At 35.8% G+C, this 19,189-nt stretch overlaps 1 protein-coding gene across 3 annotated transcripts in view; it reads left to right on the forward strand.

The window, feature by feature from the left end:
• Positions 1 to 19,189, forward strand: part of Hpse2 (heparanase 2 (inactive)) — a 452,598-nt gene that overhangs the window by 247,819 nt on the left and 185,590 nt on the right. For 2 of the 3 annotated variants that reach the window (XM_042689535.1, XM_042689536.1), the window contains one exon: positions 11,464 to 11,635. In XM_042689535.1, the coding sequence (XP_042545469.1) occupies positions 11,464 to 11,635 (172 nt within the window). Of the gene's footprint in view, positions 1 to 3,494; positions 3,669 to 11,463; positions 11,636 to 19,189 lie in introns of all 3 variants that reach the window. The other variant, XM_042689534.1, reaches the window with a different exon arrangement.

Below are 19,189 nucleotides of genomic sequence, written 5' to 3' on the forward strand. Positions count from 1 at the left end.
GGGTTTTTGTTTTGTTTTTTGACAAAGTGAAGTCTTGGATCATGAAATTTAAAAACCCAATCTTGGGTGTTTCTGCTATTTGTTCCTTTTCTTGCTTTTATTCAAGTAAGTTGGTTGTACCGGTATATTGCTTGTTGTCTACTTATTCTTTCTGCCTTCCTTGTCTCCTCTCTCTATGTGTCACTCACATCGGCTCTTATTAACCAGGAACTCCTTGCAACTTCCACCTTTGGAGTTTCTTAAGACTGAATTTCTGCCCCTCCTCCTCGTTCTTCTCCTAACTATTAGAAGAAGCATTCAAGATTTTGTCTTCAGCCATCTTTCTATCTTTTGTCCTTCAGAAATCTCAAGGACTTTCAGAGCATCGACTGTCTGAGCCTATAAAAAATGGCTTCCTAGACTAGGCTTTCTTCCATCCTTCTCCAATTCCAGCTCCTCCTCTTTACCTGCCTGGTATATAAATGCTGCGGGGGATTGCTATTCCTGGAAAACGCCAAGGCAGCCTGGCTAGGGGACATAGAGGTACTGTCACCCTCTTGTGGAAAGAGTAAAAAGTCATATTGAAGGGTCAATCATACGGAACCCGATAGCAGATATTCCCAGGAAGATTATATCTGTTAAGGCCCTACTAAATTGCTTTATACTCAATGTATATACGTCTTAAATAAGCTCTAGAGAATATCTTTGAGGCCAGTTGTAATTATTTTATGCAGAGTTCCCTTCAATTTCTTTCAGTTTCATATTAGATCACTTTTATGCAATGAAAAGAAAAAGATTTGGGCTCTGGGAGCTCTTCATGATGACTTGTAGAAGAAGCTGAGGTATGGTAGATGTTTTGAAGGATATGATGAGACAGTGCCAGCCTTAAGGGGCTTCATGGAAGAGGCAGAGTGAACATTATTATATCTGAAGCCCATAGTATGCCAATGTAATGATTTAGCTAAAGATATTCATCTAAAAATATCACCCCTACTCTTTTAAAGAGTGTTTATTTTTTTGGAAAATACTTTTATTTTGACCAGTTGTTTTTTTTTTTCACCTATCCTTTCATATGGTTCCATCTTCTCCTCAAAGAATATCAGTTCTAATGAAGATGAACCCATTCATTCCCCTTCATGGATTGGAAAACCTATAGAGTAAACATAACTTTTTTTGTTGTTAAGTCACTAGTTGAAGCCAAAATTGATGTGCTTTTTATAAAAGTAAGCTTCTTACATTTCATTTAAATAAAAAATATAAATTTGGGGGCTGGGAAGGTGGCTCAGTGGTAGAGCACTTGCCTTGCATGCATGAGGCCCTGGGTTCCATTCCTCAGCACCACATAAGCAAAAAGAAAAAAAAAAAGCTGGAAGTGGCGCTGTGGCTCAAGTGGTAGAGTGCTCGCCGTGAGCTGAAGAGCTGAGGGACAGCACCCAGGCCCAGAGTTCAGGCCCCAAGACCAGACCCCCCCCCCCTCAAAAAAAAAATATATATATAAATTTACTTTTATGTCATTTTGAACATGAAAAATGTATTCATAGTGTTGAATAGAAAACCAGATATAACAATACATTAAATCATATAAACAAAATAATAGCCTAACTGCAATTTTATATGAATCTTCAAAAACCGTTTCTTACTGACATGTAGATAATTATAAAATGATCATATATTTACATTGGTTTTTATATGATCACTTTAATAGACATTTTCACTTTGTTGGTTTGAAACAAAATAAATAGATTTATTCCTTTAATCTGAAACTTAAGCCATTTGTTGATTTTGCCAAAGTACTTAATTCTGGGTAGGTTGTGAGACAGTTTACATGGATTTATTTTAAACTTAAAGGAGAAAAGTTTTTTCTGGCTTTTGGTACTTCTTAAAAATGTTTTCTCACATATGTAACAAGATGAAAATGGACTCAATCCAATATCCATGACCCTACTATAAAAGACCAAATACCTACAGCAAAATCTTTAATGGGACAACTTGAGTAACTCTACATCTCCTCTCGTAGAACCCTAGTGTTCCATAGAAGCCATTTGAAAAGCTATGATCTAGGGTCTTAGATAATGAATATTAGAGTAATGCGAATCCATGCACATGACTATTTACCTAAGGTACTTTTTACATGTATATACCATCTAAGCTCATATATTCACATCATAGAAAACATTGCCTAAAAGAACAAATAAAACCTATATTATTAAAAAGGAATGAGAATAAGTAGAAGAAAGGTTAATAGAGAATTCTATCATCAATAGAACTGACATCATCAAGAAACAGGGGAAATTTGAGGGAAATAGAAAGGCCTAAAGTTGGAGAGAAAAATATAAATGAGTTATGGAGACTTTGAACTAAGGAAGAAAGGGGGTCTTGAAAATTCCCTAATTTTCAAGGGGGGTGGGGGGGTGGGGGGTGAGGGTAGGATTGGGTGGGGGGCAGGGGGAGGCTGGGAAGGGATGTGAAGGGAAAACAAAGGAGGAGGCTGCAATGCTTGATAAGAAATGTACTCATTATCTTGCCCATGTAATTGTAACCCCTCTGTACAGTATGTTCACAAAAAATAAAAATAAAAATTAAAAAAAAAAAGAAAATCAGAATAAGCTCCAGATTGCAATCTGGCCTTTGCAATCATTTCTTCAGCCAAGCAAAAGTACTTATGTTTAGCAAACTGCATAGAATTGTGAAAGACAGGAGTGAAGTTAAATGGAATTTGTCTAGTTAAATGTCTATGACTTAAAGAAAGTATTCTGTGCTATATATCCAAGATCTACAAAGTAGTGTATGTACTAGTGGTCCTGGAAGAGTTGTTTGTAGTTGCAGGAAATGGAGACAACCTAGGTGCCCAAAACTGGATGAATAAAACATAAAAGGGAAAAGATATAAAGTGTGAGCTATTATGTAATAAAATAATAGACTGATTAAAAAAAAAGAAAAGAAAATTCCCTAAGGTATTCAGAGACTGGTGGGAATGATTGTGAGAAGAATCTGGAAAATGGTAGTATAGACATTGTAATAATTCGCATCAATGGAAGGGAAGGCCAGCAAGAACGGTGGTAATAGAAATAAAGGAATGGCATAGAAAGGAGACAAATGGTTACAAAACTGATGATATCTGGCTCAACCTGACTATGAACATAGTTCTAACAATAATTATGGTGTTTCTGTTCTCAGAAATATTAGAAATGTGGGCTTGAGTGAGATTTACTTGGAAGTCTTGGTAGATGGAGTTCATTTCTAAGACTCACCAACCTTTCTTGATTTTGTACCAAGACACTATTCTTGTCATGATGTAGAGGAACAGATGGACAGATCCAAAAAGTTAGAGAGATCCAGCTGCATGGTGAATTTTTCCAATTTTTAAATATTAGCAATTCAATTTATTTTGCTGTTGTTTAAGGCAATTCCTTAGCCACAGGAAGCTCATAGAAAGGCTTTTTAGACTGGTTAATATTTTCATTTGGCTGAAATGTTGATTTGAAAGTTACAAGCCTTTCTCTGTTTCTTCCCAGCCAGGTCTCTAGACAAACTGTATAACTTCGCTGATTGCTCTGGACTCCACCTGATATTTGCTCTAAATGCACTGCGTCGGAATCCCAATAACTCCTGGAACAGTTCTAGTGCCCTGAGCCTGTTGAAGTACAGTGCCAGCAAGAAGTACAACATTTCTTGGGAACTGGGAAATGGTAAGTAAGGATGTTATTTCCTCTGAATTGACAAGTTGAAGGGAGTGAAATATAAAAAAAAAAAGATTGACTTGGGACATAGTCTCCATCTCCAGAGTACTGGCCAAGGAAACAGGTGAGATGCTTGGTCACTGAGCTGGCTGTCCAAGTGTACAAGATCAAATAGAGGGCACTAGAATTAATTATTAATTAAATTTATACTTATATCTTTTCACCTTGATTTTTTTTCTGTGGAAATGTCACCGGAATTGGGGAGATAGTGATTTATGACTATCAGTATTATGTCAGATACAACCTCTGCACAGCCTGAGAGTAATTCAAAAGAACAATGGCCAAACATAGTTCTGGAGAACACAACACTGTGTTCTCACACATGGATTTATTGCATTCTGGGATTTGAAGTTTTCATCATAATATGGCAAAGAAGGAGGGTCTTGTAAGAGCAGTTAGTTGGAATGTGACTTTCATTTTCTTCCCTCTCTTCTTTTTTCCTTTTCTCTTTTTCTTCTTTCTTTTTCTCAGGTGGGGACAATTTGAAAATAAAAAAATCAGCTAGTAATAGATAAGCCTAAAACAATTCAAACTAAAATAGATGATTGGTGGGATAATTCCTCCAGAGTTTGGAGGAATTTCTGAGTATGGAAATGTGTTACGTGAAATAAATCTTCAGGTGGTGTAGTTGATTTGGTGAAAGGCGGATGGCGGGAAGAAGGCAGGAAGAAGTACAGCATTTCTCTGTGTGTAATTATTAAGAGCTTGCCCCTCCCCTTCATCTTCTTTCCCCAAACCATTCTGAATACTTTAGAGAGGGAGCTAATTATATTAAAATGATATTATTTAGTCATCTGAGCTAACCAACACACAATGATCCTCATCTTTATCATATTGTGTCTCTTCAGGACTTAACAAAGCAAAAAGTCAAGAGGAAGCACAAAAATGGTAGGACAAAGGGTGAAGTAATTCAGCAGTGATATTTACTAGACACTACATTGAAAATGAGCTGTTTAACTTGTGGGGGAAGGAGCCTCTTTAACTCAATAGGTAGCCTGTCAGTCTTATAGCTTGTGAGGAAGAGGGTCGGGAGGGAAAAAACTGGTAGAAAATGAGGGTTGGAAATGTGGCTTAGTGCTAGAGTGCTTGCCTAGCATGCATGAAGCCTTCAGTACCACATAAACAGAGAAAAAAAACAAAACAGAAGTGGTCCTGTGGCTCAAGTGGTAAATTGCTAGCCTTGAGCAAAAAGAAGCTCAGGAACAGTGCCTAGGCTCCAAGTTCAAGCCCCAGGACTGGCAAAAAAAAAAAAAAAAAAAAAAGCAAGAATTCATTTATAAGGAGGAAAAAACATACAGTCACTGATAAGAAAATAGTGGTACCAATAAGAAGAGATAGAAAAATAATAAAATTCATGAATTTAGAAATTCAGTAACATAGATAGTATTGGTAAAGTTTTTTGTAAGCATTTCTATAGATGATTTTTGAGACTCCAGTTAGGAAGTTTAAATACAGTCCCTCTTTTCTTTCAAAAGTGTATACACACACACACACACACACACACACACACACACACACACACAAATGACGTCAATGAATATTCTACTCATCTCAATATACCTTGTAGGGTTTGAATAAGAATCATTTTGCTGTTTCCTTTCATTTGTTTCGCATCCACAAACATTTTCTCTTGGGCTAGAGTCATTTCCTTTAAGATAAGCAGTGTATTTTGCTCACAATTTTTCTGTTGTATATATTCAGCCCCTTCTCCTTCGGAAGAAAATTGCATGGACATCCTAGGTTTGTTTCTCCAGTTTTCTTGCCATTTGCTTCTTTGTAACCTTATCTCTTTGGACAGAGGTAATAGTTTAATCACCATCTCCACGTTTAGAGAGAGAGACAATAGAACTGGTCAGTTCTCATCACTCATCCTTCCCTATACCCACACCCTGTTAACAAGAATTTTATCTCTAGGGCAAATCTAGTATTCAAAAAAGCCAAGGTAGACATTTTCTTAATTGTTTCTTACAAAGTGGCTAAGCTTCAGTGACTTGCATACTTTTATTCTCCTTTGAAATCAGTGACTACTGAGGGCTACCAACCACTAATGTAAGGCATACCTAATATCAAGAGGTAAAGATTAATAATGTTTAGGATGTCAAAGGAAGACTTTCTTGGTAGAAGATTTCAGACAATTTTATTATGTACTATAAAACCTTTCCCTAAATGCTCATAAATTGTAAACTCTATAACAGATTAAAGCTGAGTGTTGATTGTAATGCTTTATAACTTTATTAACCATTAGTGAATTGAAGGTAAATGAAACAAATAATTTTGAATTTGGAACTCAAATAGTGGAAATATATAAAAATTTGAGTCTAACTGTAGTCCAGAGAAATGGTGTTTTTTTTTTTTTATTTTTTTAGAAAGCTATACTTAATGATAAAAATTACCTTAAGGAGTTGGAGTGTGACTTTGTTGGTAGAGAGCTAACCAATGAGCAAAAGTGTCAGGTACTGAGTTTTAGTCCTATTCTTGAACAAAAAATACACTGAATTAATGCAGTATCTATAATTGACTAGCCTCTATCTACATTATACATTGGCTTCCTAAGTAGTTCTTCCCATTTCTACAAACAAATGAACTACATTTAATTAATTTTTGAATCAGTGCCATGTATTCATACCCTCACTGGATCTATTGTTTTCCAATGTATTTGGTTACGGAACTCAGTTCTCTGGAGCCTGTCTATTGAGTGATTTGATAAGCTCCAGCTTCTGACCTTAGAAAGTTTAACCCTTAAGAGATGATTATTTTGGAAGAATAATGAGTGATTTTTACTCATCCACTCAACATTCATTAAACATTTGGACTGCAATTGTGTAGATGCCCACATAATATATAAATATACATTCATATATTTACAAACTGTGTGTTTTGTGTGTATATATATATATATATATATATATATATATATATGTATATAATCAGTAATAGTCATGTAAACCTAAACCTAAGGTTGAACCATAGGCTTCGAACACATTGACAATTAATTATGAGGCTAGGCTCCAGATCAGAGCTTTAGAGAATTGTATTTTGCAGGAGGTAGAGGTTCAATATTTAGGCAAGGAGAGGAGGGAGAGGGAGAATGAGGGGAGCAATTTCTTTGTCTACTTCCTTCCTTCCTTACCTCTCCTTATCTGCTTCTCACCTTCACCTTCTGCCTATCTTCTCTGTACACTCAAATCCAAATGAATACTGTAATGATACTTAATCATTATTTCATTTAATATATTGGTGTGCTCCTGTTGTGCAAAACATTTGCTGAATATAATAATGTGGAAATTGAAGGATGTCCTTGAGCTCTAAGATGGTGTGTGGTGTGGTGTGTGTGTGGTGTGGTGTGTGTGTGTGTGTGTGTGTGTGTGTGTGTGAGAGACAGAGAGAGAGAGAGAGAGAGAGAGAGACATCTCTACTTCTGGCTATTTGCTGGTTAATTGGAAATAAGAGTCTCTCATGTCTGCTTAAGATAGCTTCAAACCATTATCTTCAGAGTTCAGCCTCCTGGGTAGCTAGGATTATAAATGTGAACCACTGGCACCTTGGTAGCTTCTCTCCCTCCTCCTCCTCCCTTTCACCCTCCCCTCCCCCTTCCCTTTCCTCTCCCTTACCCTCTCCTTTTCCCTTTCTCTTTCCTTCCTGGCCACCATGAAGTGAACAGACTCTGAAACATGCTCCTGTGCTATAATATTCTGCCTTACCTCAGTTTCAAAGTAATAAGAGTTGGCTGGCAATAAACTGAAACCTCTGGATCTGTAAACCAAACTAAATCTTTTCTTCCTCTTAAATTGTTTCTGTCAGGCATTTGTCACAGTGACAAGAAACTGATTAACAAAAACTCTTGCCAGGCCTGCTTCTATGAGCTTCCTAGAGTGCTCTGTGACAGAGTGAACATACAGAACAAAGACTTCCTGGTTTCCAGGAGTTTATTGCCTGAAGCTACAGGCAGGATAAACTTTTACTAGTGAGCTATTAAGTCCTCCTAGAACTATTAAGCTTCTAAGCTGTTAAATCCTAGAACTGGAGAAACTCATTATAATTTAAAAGGTTTAAATTATACATCATAGAAATTATTAAAGCAACAAATAATATGTGCAAAATATAAATTAAAGAACAAACCTGTTGATAAAGACATCATTTACTTTTGTAAGCACTTATTAACCTTTGATTATTAAGGGAAATCAGTGATGTTTGAATTGCATTATTTAAGTTCACTATTGTAGTAGAAAACCACATGTCACTTAAATTCTGGTTAGTCTCCTGGAGTGTTAAAGGAAGCACTTATGGGAAAACTGTCATCTGTGTGTAAGTTGGATGAATCATTGGTGAGATCAGGGCCTTCATTTGTTTTCACTGACAGGAGCCACCGTTGCAGTGCAATTGATACTTTAAGAAATATAAGACAAACAATTTTCTTCACCTTCTACTCATTTCTCAAACACCTGCCTTTGTTTGTTCACAACAGGATACTATGAAAGAGAGCACATCTAATTGATGTGGTCTAATAGCACCCTTTCCTGTTATTCTTAAATATTTTAAAATGCTTCAGTAACTTGTAAAAGTGAAGACTGAATCTCTATATAGACCAGTCACCTCAATGGCATGAGTGAGCTGTCGGCATGAGGTCGGCAAGAGGTTGAAACATGATTTGGATATTTTTTTTTAGTTTGGAGCTCAGAGTATTGAACATGCACTGGCAACAACAGTTTATATAAAGTAAAGCCAAATTTCACATCACTTTAGAAAGCCTGCGAGTCATACTCTTGGGCATATATTTAAAAGAGAATAAATCAATATACCAGAAAAGGTACTTGCATACCCATGTTGGTTACAGCTGACCTCACACCATCCAAACTGGACTCAGCCAATGTACCCAAGGGCCAATGAATGGATAAAGAAAATATGAGATAGATAAACACACACACAATGTATTATGTATTAGAATATTACTCAACCATAAAGAAAATATGAAATCATGTCATTTGCAGAAAAATGCATGGGTCTGGAGATAATCAAATTGAGTGTGATAAGTCAAAATAAAAAGCCAAGAATCACATGTTTTCAATCGATTGTGAGGTAGAGACCTTAAATAATGGTGATGAGGATAATGGTAATTCTAATGAGGCATGAATGTGAAAAGGGTACTATCTCAGAGGAGGTTAGTTATGGGAGGGAAGGAGGGATGAGGAGGGGTAAAGCGAGTCAAAGGACATTACATACATGTATGTATAAATATGTATATATGAATGCAGCACAATGAAACCCACTCAATGCTGTTTGAAAAGGGGGGGTAATAAGAAGAAAGAAAAGAAAGAGAATATGGTATATGGGTGAATATTTTTCTAAGTACCCTATGTGAATGTACAGAAATATCACACTGAAAACCCTTATTTTACAAAAGTTTGTTAACTCAAAAATAAAATTTGAATAAGATTCATTCCCCAACTAAGATTTACTAGCAATAAAGTTGACTTTAAAGACTCATGAGACATTATTGTAACTATGTGACATCATAAAAAGGCAAAAACGTATACACAGAGTCAACAAACCAATGTTTCCAGGAGAAATTTCTCATGAGAGGAAAGAGGAGAGGAATAAATATGGGGAGCATATTGATTAACTTATTCTGCGTGATATTGTCACTGTGAATGCATGGTGTCATGCACCTTGCAAAGCCTATACTAGGACACAATCCACATATCACACCCCAATGTAAGCTGTGGGCTTCAGTTCCAGGGATTTAAATTCTATAGATATTTTAATAACATTTCAGTATTCAGTTATCAATACTAACATATTTCACATGAGTAAAATCCTATTCAGAAAGTCATTGATTATACTTATATCTTAAAATGTTTCTCTTACGTTTTTCATTAGTAGTTCCAAAGCTTTAGGTCATACATTGAAGTTGTTTTGGATTGATTGTTGTGTTAGGTTAGGGATAGAGCTCTGGTTTTGATCCTCTACATGTGGCTATCCAGTTTTCCCAGCATGATTTATAGAAGAGGTGATCTTTGCTACAATATATGTGTTGGGTTATTTTTTTTGGGGGGGGGGCATCTTTCTTGAGAATCATATAGCTATAGTTGGATTCTTACTTCTCTTCCCTTGTTCTTCGTGTCAATGTTTGTTTGAGTACCATGTTGATTTTTTGTTAACAATGGCTCAGGAAGAATACATTTTGAAATCTGGAATGGTGATATCTCCAGTGTGTCATTTTCTTCAGAAGTGCTTTGCTTAGTTGAGGCCATTTATGCTAAACTATAAATCTAATTTTTAAATTCCTTATTTTCCATCCCAGAGGTTGTTTTAAAAACTTTTATGCACTTTTTGGATTAAAGGTGGGGGAAAAGGTCTTACTCAAAAGTATTTCACTCCACTATTTAGCTTTTAATGAACATTAAGGTTTTATTTTTCCACTTTTTGATACAATATTAATTTTTCTAGGCCTTGCTGTAACAAATTACCATAAACTAAAGGGCTTTAAACAATAGAAATGTACTCTCACTGTTCAGGAAGCTAGAAATTTAAAATCAACACATCAACAGATTTAGTTCTGAAAGTTCTGAAGGAGAATCTTTTCCATGCCTCTCTCCTAGCTTCCAATAACTGCCAGAAACCATGAACATAAAAACGTATTTTTCAGTCCTCAAATTTTCCATCACACAGCAATCTTGCCTGTGTATCCATATATCTGTTATAAAAGACAGCAGTCCTTGTGTTTAGGGCCTACTATAATCCAGTATTAGCTTACTGCACTATCATCTGTAGGGACCTGTCTCCAAATAAGGTCACATTCTGAGGTTCTGGTAGATGTACATTTTAGGGGATACTATTTACACCAGCATACCATACATTATAAAATATCACCTAAAAACAATATAGGGATTGGTGGTTTTTCTTTTTCTTTCTTTTTTATTGTGAGAATACCGTAGAGAGGTTACAGTTACATGAGTAAGGTATTGGGTACATTTCCTATTGGGCATTGTTACCTCTCCTTGGTTTTCCCTTACCATCCCTTCCCTTACCATCTCCCCAACTCCTCCCTCCCCACCCCTCAAAGTTGTAAAGTTCATTTTCAACATAGTGTCTTGTACATCTCATTGTTACAATGGGTCAACTTGTATCCTTGATTCAGCATTTTGTTATTTCCCTTCCCCTCCCCAAATTAGAAAAATGTATATACAAGATGCAGGGTACCAGAATCAAATACTGTGAAAACAGGGGTTGTATCATGGGGGAAGAACATACAAAAGAAACAGAAAATATCACATAGTACATTATAAGTACATTAAAAACAACAGCAGCAAAGATAAAACCTCTTGTGTCCCTATTTTGGGGTTCATTTCACTTAGCATCATCTTATGTGGTCATATGTGCATAGCTTTTGACTTTCTACTTGTCTGGTAAGATTATCCTAGATGAATACTAGTTATTGCAAATAAGGGAAACCATAGGACCTATGTTTCTTTGGGCCTGGCTTACTTCACTTAATATAAAATCAAAAAGAATGACACTGCCCCATTAGTTAGGAAATGGAAAGACTTTTTATCTTTTTTTTTTTTTTAAGAGTAGTTTGAAAGTACTGATGACTTGCTTGTTGGGGTAGGTTCCTCAATTTAAGATAATCCATACCTCCTGTTTGATTCCTGCTGTTAAGGAAAAGACAGAGATCTCTGGATGAAAAAGCGTTGGCAGAACCTCACCCTTCTCAATTCTAATTCAATGTCTATTTTCAATCTAGAGCCAAATAACTATCGGACGATGCATGGCCGCGCAGTAAATGGCAGCCAGTTGGGAAAGGATTACATCCAGCTGAAGAGCCTATTGCAGTCCATCAAGATTTATTCCAGAGCCAGCTTGTATGGCCCTAATATTGGGCGGCCCAGAAAGAACGTCATTGCTCTGCTAGATGGGTAGGTCAGATTATCTAGCTGTTCATAACGACATTATCCATCGAATGTAATGAAATAAAATACTTGCGGTTCTTTTTCTGCTTATTTTCAAACTTCAGAATAAAAGAGGGCCTTTTCCCATCGTGTCTTATCCCTTTCTAAATTAGATATTCTTCATCAAACAATAGGCCCTTCCTAGTCAGAAGAGGGTAGCAAGGTGGGCAGACCCCAATCTCTAGGATGGTTTGGAGGGGACGCATTATGTTTTTTAAAAATAGTATAAGGTAACAGCATTTCATAGCATCTTTCATACTTTTTTTGAAAGTGAGAAGGTCAGGAAACACTAACGTATTTGTAGGTTAAACCGCAACCGAACAGATAGATTCATTAGCAGAGAGGATACTAGAGAATTGCTACTCCATGTTTTATAGAATTTTGCCTGAATTTGACCACCATTTTGTAAGCATAGGCACAGATGAGTCACACTATGTTAAATGCTTGCTGACTTAGTCCTCCTAGTGGTGGACCAGGCTCAAATGGGAGAATGGAGACATCCATGAGGGTCTGGTTACACAGGGTCGGAGGAAATGCCTGAGCTGAATTTGTTTTCAGAAATAAGACAGAATAACAGTTAAAGGGAGCCATAGTTTTGTTCAAGGAAGGCTGAAGATAGGAATCTTCAACATAAGGTCGGAAGTGGAAATATAAGTGGAGCAGGAAGGGAAGGAATGATGTGGCTGGGGGTTCCAAAGGCTGATCTAGAACACAGTACCCTGCACACCGAGGCATATATTATATGTGGCATCTTGTCATAATATGGAACTGTAATGATTATTGCTACAAATTCAAAGGGGAATAAGATATTTTAAGGTATTTTGTAGTGGAATTCACAGGCCAAGAGATGTTAGAGATATTCCATGCAAATATGAGATAAAGAGGATATTTAGCTCCTGAATGTCCCTTATGTCTTGAGATTCTTGTTGCTCCTCATTTTTCTGGTTACTTAGTCTCCATCTAGGCTTAAGAACGTAGGCAGTTTTCTCTTTTATATAAGTTATTGATTCTTACTTTAACTTCTGTTCTTTTTCCACTCTTTTTTTTCTGCCTGTTCTCTATCAGGAGGAATTTTCCCCTTTATTTCATGAAAAATTTTCATGAACCTCGTCCTTATTCAAAATGTAGCTGTGCGCTTTTCTTTACACACTGAGTTCTGAAATTACTCAGTATAAATGTGATGGGGAAGAAGGAGATGGAAAGGTTGAGTTTCTTTTTTCTTGCTACAATTAGTAGATGAGGATCACATGTATTGAACTTTACTCGCTTTTCATAGATTCATAATCAAGCAAAGCTAATACATAAAAGTATCATTTTAGAGCACATAGTTATATTGTAGATTATTTATTTTACTGTAATGATTTGATTTATATGTTTTTATATGACCTATAATGATCTTTCAGTAGCATGTCATTGGGCCAACCATTTATTCATTATACAGATATTTCCTAACAACTCAAATATTCCAGGTACCATATTAGAAACTTGAGAAATTAATAATAAAAATATCCATTGCCTTCATCAATTACTTATGAAGTGAGAAGATGATGGATAGGCATTGCCCAACTAATCTTAAAACTTCATTTGTTGTTCTATGAATGACTATAAGGGCTGGGGGTTAATTAAATTAATGAAATGGCAAATAAGAGCAAAAGAGTATCTGATGGGTAATGTATTGGATGATTAGAAGTTAAGTAGACAGAAAAGGAAACAGAAACCCTAGACAGAGCAGTGAACAGTAGCCCTGTTTTTGTTTGTTTGTTTTTGGCAGAGTGGAAGGCATGTATACAAGAAGTTAAGGATGACAAATGACTAGATTTGTTAGAGAAAGTTAAAGTTAGAAAAGTGACTAGGGTCATGTTACATAGGGTTTACAGGCAGGATGAAGAGCATTCATACTGTAAGTGTGTTCATGCTATTCGCTTTCCACTTTTCTAGTTGACTCCTGATCAGTCCAAACTCCAAGATAGGTCGCAAAAGACTAGAGAAAATCCTTTAGGGAGAGGGAAAAAACTTAGCAACATATTTTCCTTTTATGTCTCAGGGTGGGGGGTGGATAGGAGGAAGGAGAATTGGCTTTTTAATGTATGTGCACTAAATATATAGTGAAATATAACTAGAAACATGTAAACGTCCCCAGAAAGTTGAACTAACAATAACAAAAATGTCACCTTTCTAAATGACCAGCTATGTCATTTTTTTCTTTTCTTTTTTTAGTCTTCCTGGCTATAGAGATATAATTTTACATAGATGTGATTGCTGTGTATGCTTCATTTTGAATTCTGCATTTTTTACTCATTGCTTCATAGGTCTCTGATTCCTACATATTTCTCATGTTTGGCATTCTTCATTCTAATAAAGTATTCCATTGCATTAATGTACCAAGGTCCTCTTAAGTATTCTCTCACTGTTGGGCATCTGGACTCTTTCCAAGTTTTGCCTGTAATATACAGCACAACCATAAACATCTTTATACAAATAGGTTTTTTATTTCTTTTGAATTATATCCTTGGGCTATATTCCAAAAAGTCAAAATACATGATGATTTCTTATGGCTTTTAGTATTTGCTGCCAAATTTCTGTTTAGAATAATTTAACCAGGTTGTAGGAAGTGGTGTTTCTGCATGTCATTTTTCCCAATATCTCACACACAGCAATAAGCAGTGTCAAGTTTATTAATTTATTCTATTTAAATTAATGCATGATTGTGCCACATGACTGTTTATATTTGAATTCTGTTAACCGTGCAAAGAGCTGGATATTTTCACAATCTTTATGTCAGACCAAACCTAACCTAACCAAACCTAAGTTTGGTTAATAACACAATTACCAATTTTTTTTTGTGAGGCCCCAGAATAAGACTATTTTCAATTCAGTTCATTCCTTTGTTGCTATATGCAATTAGTTACTAAGCACTGATATTGATGACTTCTTAGAACCACTCACATCTCATTCATCTTTTCATTTTCATTGTATTTTATTTTATTTTTGCTGGTTGTGGGGCCTGAACTCTAGACCTGGGCACTGTCCCTCAGCTCTTCAGCTCAAGGCTAGTGCTCTACCACTTGAACCACAGCACCACTTCCAGCTTTTTTCTTCTGTTTATATGGTGCTGAGGAATCAAACCCAGGGCCTCATGCATGCAAGGCAAGCACTCTACCACTGAGCCACCTTCCCAGTCCCCATTTTTTCATTTTTAAGCCTTCACATTTTCCTTCTTAAATTGTTTCTCTGTATCAAATGTCAAACTCTAATAATATTTTCATATGGACTTCTGAGTAGATTTGAAAAAAAGAATGTAACATATGATCAGATCCATCTTGCTTGAAATCAAACCCTTTAAAGCCTCTGACTGCCTACATTTGCATCTAACGAGCTACTATATCATCTAATCTAGGTTGCTTTCCAGCTGCATCCAAGTGTAGGTGCACATTTGTATTTTGTGTTACTTGTGTAGAATACCACCCTCTTCTCTTGTTTCTCCTTTTCCCAAAGCCCTCTCTGACACGGTCAGGTCAGATATTTCTATGGTCTATCCTGGCTTTGAACAGCATTTTATTTTTCTGCTAGGTAGAGCACTTATCAGGTTCACAGTATATCTGCTTATCTACGTGCCTCTATTTTTAAAAAAAAACATTTTTTTAATTGTGAGAATACCGTACAGAGGAGTTACAATTACATGGGCAAGATAACTATGTGCCTCTCTTAACAAACTGTAGACGAGGATCAGAATCCTGTCTCTTTCATTCATTCCATATTTTTAGAACCTAGGAATATGGTCGGTATCTTATAAGTAATTGTTTGAATAACTAGTATTTAATCTTACTTAACAACTAGCTCCAAGTTTATCTGGCATAAAAATGAGTAAGCTTGGCTGTGATATTGAAGCATTGCAACTCATTATATAATAATGTGAATGAATTATGATATTTTCATAAATCGTAATGAGTAGCTTTAGTTTTATAGGGACAAGACAATTCTTAAGGTTGTTTGCATAGTAGTTATAGGACAAAGAGCTGTGATGAGACATGAGGACAGAGAGACTCTTCATGTTTGTAACTTCAGGGACTGTCATGCTGCCTAGAAAAGGGAAAGTGCTTAACAAAGTGCTGGTCTTACTGTTTTCTTTTTCTTTCAGGAACTGCCCACTGATTTTTATCTAAACACATGAAAAATGGTTTTGCATGGTTATGTCTTGCATAGCTTGCATGTATCACCTATGGAATGAAAATTTTATATTAATCCATTACATTTTTTACCTTGAAGTATATTTCATTGTTTTATAAGATTATTATAATCACTGTTATAATGAATAAATTCTACCTATAGAGATCCCAATCAAAAGAAAGACTTATTTTAAGTTCTGTGAATTCAGTAGTAGAACTAGAACAATATTCAGTGTTACCAGATTATTAATGTGAATAGATAGCAAAGACACGGGTAGAAGAAAGAAAAACCAGTAGCATAAAAGAAAAGTTAACATAACTAACATAAGTGAACAATGAAACTAAAAAGAACAATAATTTAAGTTGTCTTTTTAAGATTTTTATTTTAAAATCTATTTTTTATCTATTTTTATTTTAAAAATCTATCATTTGTATCTTTACAAAGATACGTACTTAGAAGTATGTGAGATACTGCACTTATAAAGTGAAATCATATATATTAAAAAGTATACAATTAGAACAGAAATATTTTGGACCTAAATATGTACTTGATAAATTTGTTTTGTAAGATTTAGGCAATGCTTTCCTACATGCAGCAATTGTACTTCTGTAATAGAATACTTACCTAATTGATACTGAATAGTTTTAAAGAATAGAAGCCCACACCTGTGCTGATGAACCCAATCCCTCAATAATTAATCCATTACCTCTTAAAATCCATCTACCTCTTAAAAGTACCACCTCCAAACAGTTACATTGGAGATTAAGTCTCTGACAAATATTTTTGGAGGGACACAGTTAAGTCACAGCAAGTACTACAAGCACAAATAGATAAAATATTGACAAGTTGGACTTGATAAAAAATTAAGAACTTTACACATCTAACAATACCATCAAGAATGGGAAGTAGATAGCATACAGAATGGGAGAAAATATCTGCAATTCATGTATCTGGTAACAGACTTGCATCCAGAGTATCTATAAAGAATTCTCACAACTCAACAATACACAGAAAAATAACTTAATTAAAATATAGGCAGAATTGACTTGAATCAACATTTTTTTTCCTAAGAAGATAGACAAATGGCACATGAATAGATCCTTAACACCATGAGTTACTAGGGAAATGAAAATTAAAACTACAATTAATGACCACTTCATACAGGCTAGGATAACTAACCAAAGCCACACTATAGCATGCATTGGAGAGCATAGAGAGAAACTGGATCATCCCAAAACTTCCGGTTAGAATATAATATGGTACTGTTGCTTTGCTTGCAGTCACTCAAAAGGTTAAACACAGCTACCTTGTAACTCAGCAATTTCACTTCAAGGTATATATCTGAAAACAAATGAAAGCATAGGTCCACATGGAAAAACTTGTACACAAATATTCATAGCAATACTATTCATAATAGCCAGAATGGAAGCAATCAAAATGACTACCAACTGATGAATAAAATGTGGTATGTCCCTATGCTGGAATAGTATTAGACAATAAAAAGAAATACAATATTACATACATTACACACATGTTACATACATGAATGAACCTGAGAAATCTCATGCTCAGAGAAAGAAGCCAACCAGAAAGGGCTTTACATAACTGGTTCTATTTTTTTTTAAAGTTACACATTTTTTTTTATTGTGAAAATACTGTACAGAGGGGTTACAATTACATGGGCAAGATAATGAGTACATTTCTTATCAAGCATAGTAGCCTCCTCCTTTGTTTCCCCTTCCCATCCCTTCCCATCCTCCCCCGGCCCCCCCACCCAATCCTCCCCACACCCCCCCCAACCAAAGTTGTAAAGTTCGTTTTCGACATAACGACTTGTACATCTCATTGTTGCAATGGGTCCACCTGTATCCCTATTTAAACGATTTGTTTTTCCCCTTCCCTTCCACAAATTATACTGACATCAAATACAGTGAAAGCAGGGTTTTTTGTTTTGTTTTTTCATTTTCGGTGCCAGTATTGGGACTTGAACTCAATGGCTCACGCTCTCACTTGGTCTTTTTTTTCTTTTTGCCAGTCCTGGGGCTTGAACTCAGGGCCTGGGCACTGTCCCTGAGCTTCTTTTGCTCAAGGCTAGAATCTACTAGTTGAGCCATAGCGCCATTTCTGGCTTTTTCTGTTTATGTGGGACTGAGGAATTGAACCCAGGGCTTCATGAATGCTGGGCAAGCACTCTCTCACTAAGCCACATTCCCAGCCCATAGCTGGTTGTTTTTATTTGAAAGGTCCAGAATACACTCTATGAGGAAAAAAGCAGAGTGTTGGTTGCTTAGTGCTAGTGGAGATTGTAGAGGGACAGAAGGTGATTGAGCACTTAACAGGTATGGGGTTCTTTTGGAAGTGATAAATATTATAGAATTATATTGCATTAATGGTTTCAAAGTTTTAGAATAACTTATTAAATTATATATATATATATATGGGTGAATGCATATTTTGTACATCTTATCTCCAAAAGATACCAACATTCCAATAAAAGAATTGGCAGATAAGAAAATAACTCAAGCAAAGAGCGCTGGTGATAGAAAAATTGAGATAAAATATTACTTGAGATAGAGGATCAATTCAAGACAATCAAGATATACTCAATTCAAGAGTTCCTGTAGGAGATGCAGGTCCATAGACAGGGAAGAAACTCAAGGATACAGAAAATAATGAAAACATCTCCAGTCTTGACAGTGTAAAAATAAAGGGAATGTTGACAGAAAAAAAGAAGTTCAAAGGGGAGAGGAGAAAAAATATAGAAGAACTGACATTCTCATGCTTAGATCTAGGCCTTCACAAACCACTCTCTTAACCAGTGGAATAATAAATGAGGAGAAGCCTCTGAACTTCAACGCATAAAATTTGCTGCACTCTTGGTACAAATGTCTTATAGTAGCACTTACTTAAATGTACTATGAGATATCAACATTATATGGACAGCAAAAAATAAAAAATAAAAATAACATGTTCCATGGCCAAGAAACTTTGAGAAATACTGTGGTCCATACATTTGTTGAAACAATCATGATACCTTTTCAAGTTTTGAGATAGTTTAGAACACAGAAAAACTTCCCCAATGAATATTTCTCACTCCCTAACAGCAGTCCTTGTAGAAAATCAGTATGGCAGGATGGTGAAGAACATGCACTTACGGAGCTAGATGAGACCCAGGTTAACCACTATTAAGATGATTTTGAAGAAAAGTCTCAGTCTCCTCATCTGTAAAACTGGGCTGGTGAAATTACCCTTTTCTTAGGTGTGTTGTGAAAACAAATGAAGCAATTAATATAAAGTGCTTAGCACAATGCCTAGCACAGCCAAAGAAACAACAGCCACATTTATAAAGAACGG

Source organism: Dipodomys spectabilis, unplaced genomic scaffold (assembly GCF_019054845.1).
Source record: "Dipodomys spectabilis isolate Male_0828 unplaced genomic scaffold, ASM1905484v1 ptg000125l, whole genome shotgun sequence".
In the NCBI taxonomy this organism is placed as follows: domain Eukaryota; kingdom Metazoa; phylum Chordata; class Mammalia; order Rodentia; family Heteromyidae; genus Dipodomys; species Dipodomys spectabilis.